The sequence below is a fragment of the Cynara cardunculus genome, unplaced genomic scaffold (genome assembly GCF_001531365.2).
Source record: "Cynara cardunculus var. scolymus isolate 2C unplaced genomic scaffold, CcrdV1 Un_Scaffold_7381, whole genome shotgun sequence".
Classification (NCBI taxonomy): domain Eukaryota; kingdom Viridiplantae; phylum Streptophyta; class Magnoliopsida; order Asterales; family Asteraceae; genus Cynara; species Cynara cardunculus.
The window spans coordinates 17,214-19,196 of record NW_020203520.1 but is presented as its reverse complement, the minus strand read 5'-3'; the positions used below and the strand labels follow the sequence as shown (position 1 = coordinate 19,196).

Below are 1,983 nucleotides of genomic sequence, written 5' to 3'. Positions count from 1 at the left end.
AAAAAATGAAGAGACTTTTTCTTGCTCTTCGTTTTTCAATACATGAATATAAAAAGTCTCATTATTTTGGATATGTAAAAGCTGAATATAACCAATCTGTTTTTTATTTTCGTTTTTAGGTTACAAAAACTTAGTTTGTTGAATAATATATATGCAGATAATGACATAAAACAATTTGCTGAAAGTATCAAACTTTCTTGCAACTCTACTTTTCGTTATTAATTATTGTTCTAATTTCATACCCAACCCCAACATTTGAATTTGCATCGACTTTTAAATCCATTAAAAACTTTATTTAATGTAAGTATGTAAAGGAAATAATTCCTTGAGTATTCTCATTCAATAACAACGATATATATATACAAAAGAGATACAAGAACTTTTCTAACAAACTTGGCTAACAATAAGGAATATATATATCCTAAAATTACACGATATGCACAATATTCTAATAGTCCCCCACAGTTGAAGCAGGAGCAGGGCACACACTTAAACTGGATCGAAAAGTTTCAAATAATTGATGTGGTAAGCCTTTCGTGAAGATGTTAGCGTATTGGTATGCAGAAGGAACATGAAGTAYGTGAATGTCACCGACTCGAACCTTTTCATGAACAAAGTGGATATCCATTTCGACATGTTTGGTCCACTGATGTTGGACTGGATTTCCGGATAAGTACACTGCTGAGATGTTATCACAATATATCAAAGTAGACCGTCGAATCGAAACATGAATCCAACATGATTCAGCAACYGCATTAGCAACCCTTCTATATTCGGCTTCAACACTAGATCGTGAAATGGTGGGTTGCTTCTTTGAAGACCATGACACCAAATTATCGCCAAGAAAGACACAATATCCGGAAGTAGAACGACGCGAATCAAGGCAACCTCCCCAGTCGGCATCAGTGTACGCTGTGAGAGTATGCCGGAGAGAGATGGTTATACGTATGCCAAAGTCAAGAGTGCCCTTTATGTACCAAAGAATGTGTTTCATGAAATTAAAGTGTGGTTCCCGCAAAGCATGCATAAAAAGGCACACTTGTTGAACAACATAGGTGATATACGGTCGTGTGAAGGTGAGATATTGCAGGGCTCTTGCCAGTTGTCTATAGAGAGTGCCATMGGCTAGAAGAGCGTCRTCCATGGCACTGAGCTTGCGTGCAGTATCAACTGGTGTAGTGGTAGGATTACATGTACTCATGGCTGCCCGTTTCAAGTTATCGCATGCATACTGGGCTTGTGACAAAAATAACCCTTGAGAGGTACGGGTAACCGTGATACCCAAAAAATGGTGTAGTGYCCCGAGATCGGTCATAGCAAATTCCCGGGATAATGTGGCAATAATAGACGTTAAGAAGCCAGGATCAGATGCTGTAAGGACAATACCATCAACATATAAAAGTAGATATGCAGTATGTATACCGTGTCGATATATGAACAAGAAGTTATCACAAACACTGTTGCGGAACCCATTGGCAATAATAAATGTTGCAAAGCGATGATACCAAGGCCGTGGGGCTTGTTTGAGGCTGTATAGGGACTTACGAAGTCGGCACACAGGATGAGAAGCATGATGGTCCACAAACCCCGGTGGTTGGTGCATGTAAACAGTTCATGAAGGTCCCCGTGTAAGAATGCATTCTTTACATCTAGTTGATGTATTGATCAAGACCGTGAAACAACAAGGCTTAAAACTGTGCGAATTGTCGTCGATTTAACAACTGGACTGAAGGTTTCATCGCAATCAATACCAACCGTTTGTGACTTACCATTTACTACAAARCGAGCCTTGTATCGCTGTAGAGTACCATCAGTATGAAATTTGTGACGAAAAAACAACATGCACCGTATGACAGGTCGATCCTTAGGTCGTGGAACAAGTTCTTACGTATTATTTTCTTTTAGCGCATTAAATTCGTTGGTCATGGCATTGTACCAGTCTGGGTCCGAGAGGGCTTTGGAGTAAGAGGAGGGTATGGAAGT

At 39.5% G+C, this 1,983-nt stretch overlaps 1 protein-coding gene across 1 annotated transcript; it reads right to left on the bottom strand.

The window, feature by feature from the left end:
• Nucleotides 1–448: 448 nt before the first annotated feature.
• On the bottom strand, nucleotides 449–1,603 carry LOC112504927 (uncharacterized mitochondrial protein AtMg00810-like). Its single transcript, XM_025108884.1, has one exon. It carries the CDS (start codon nucleotides 1,601–1,603, stop codon nucleotides 449–451), a length of 1,155 nt encoding a protein of 384 aa, XP_024964652.1.
• Between the last annotated feature and the right edge of the window lie 380 nt (nucleotides 1,604–1,983).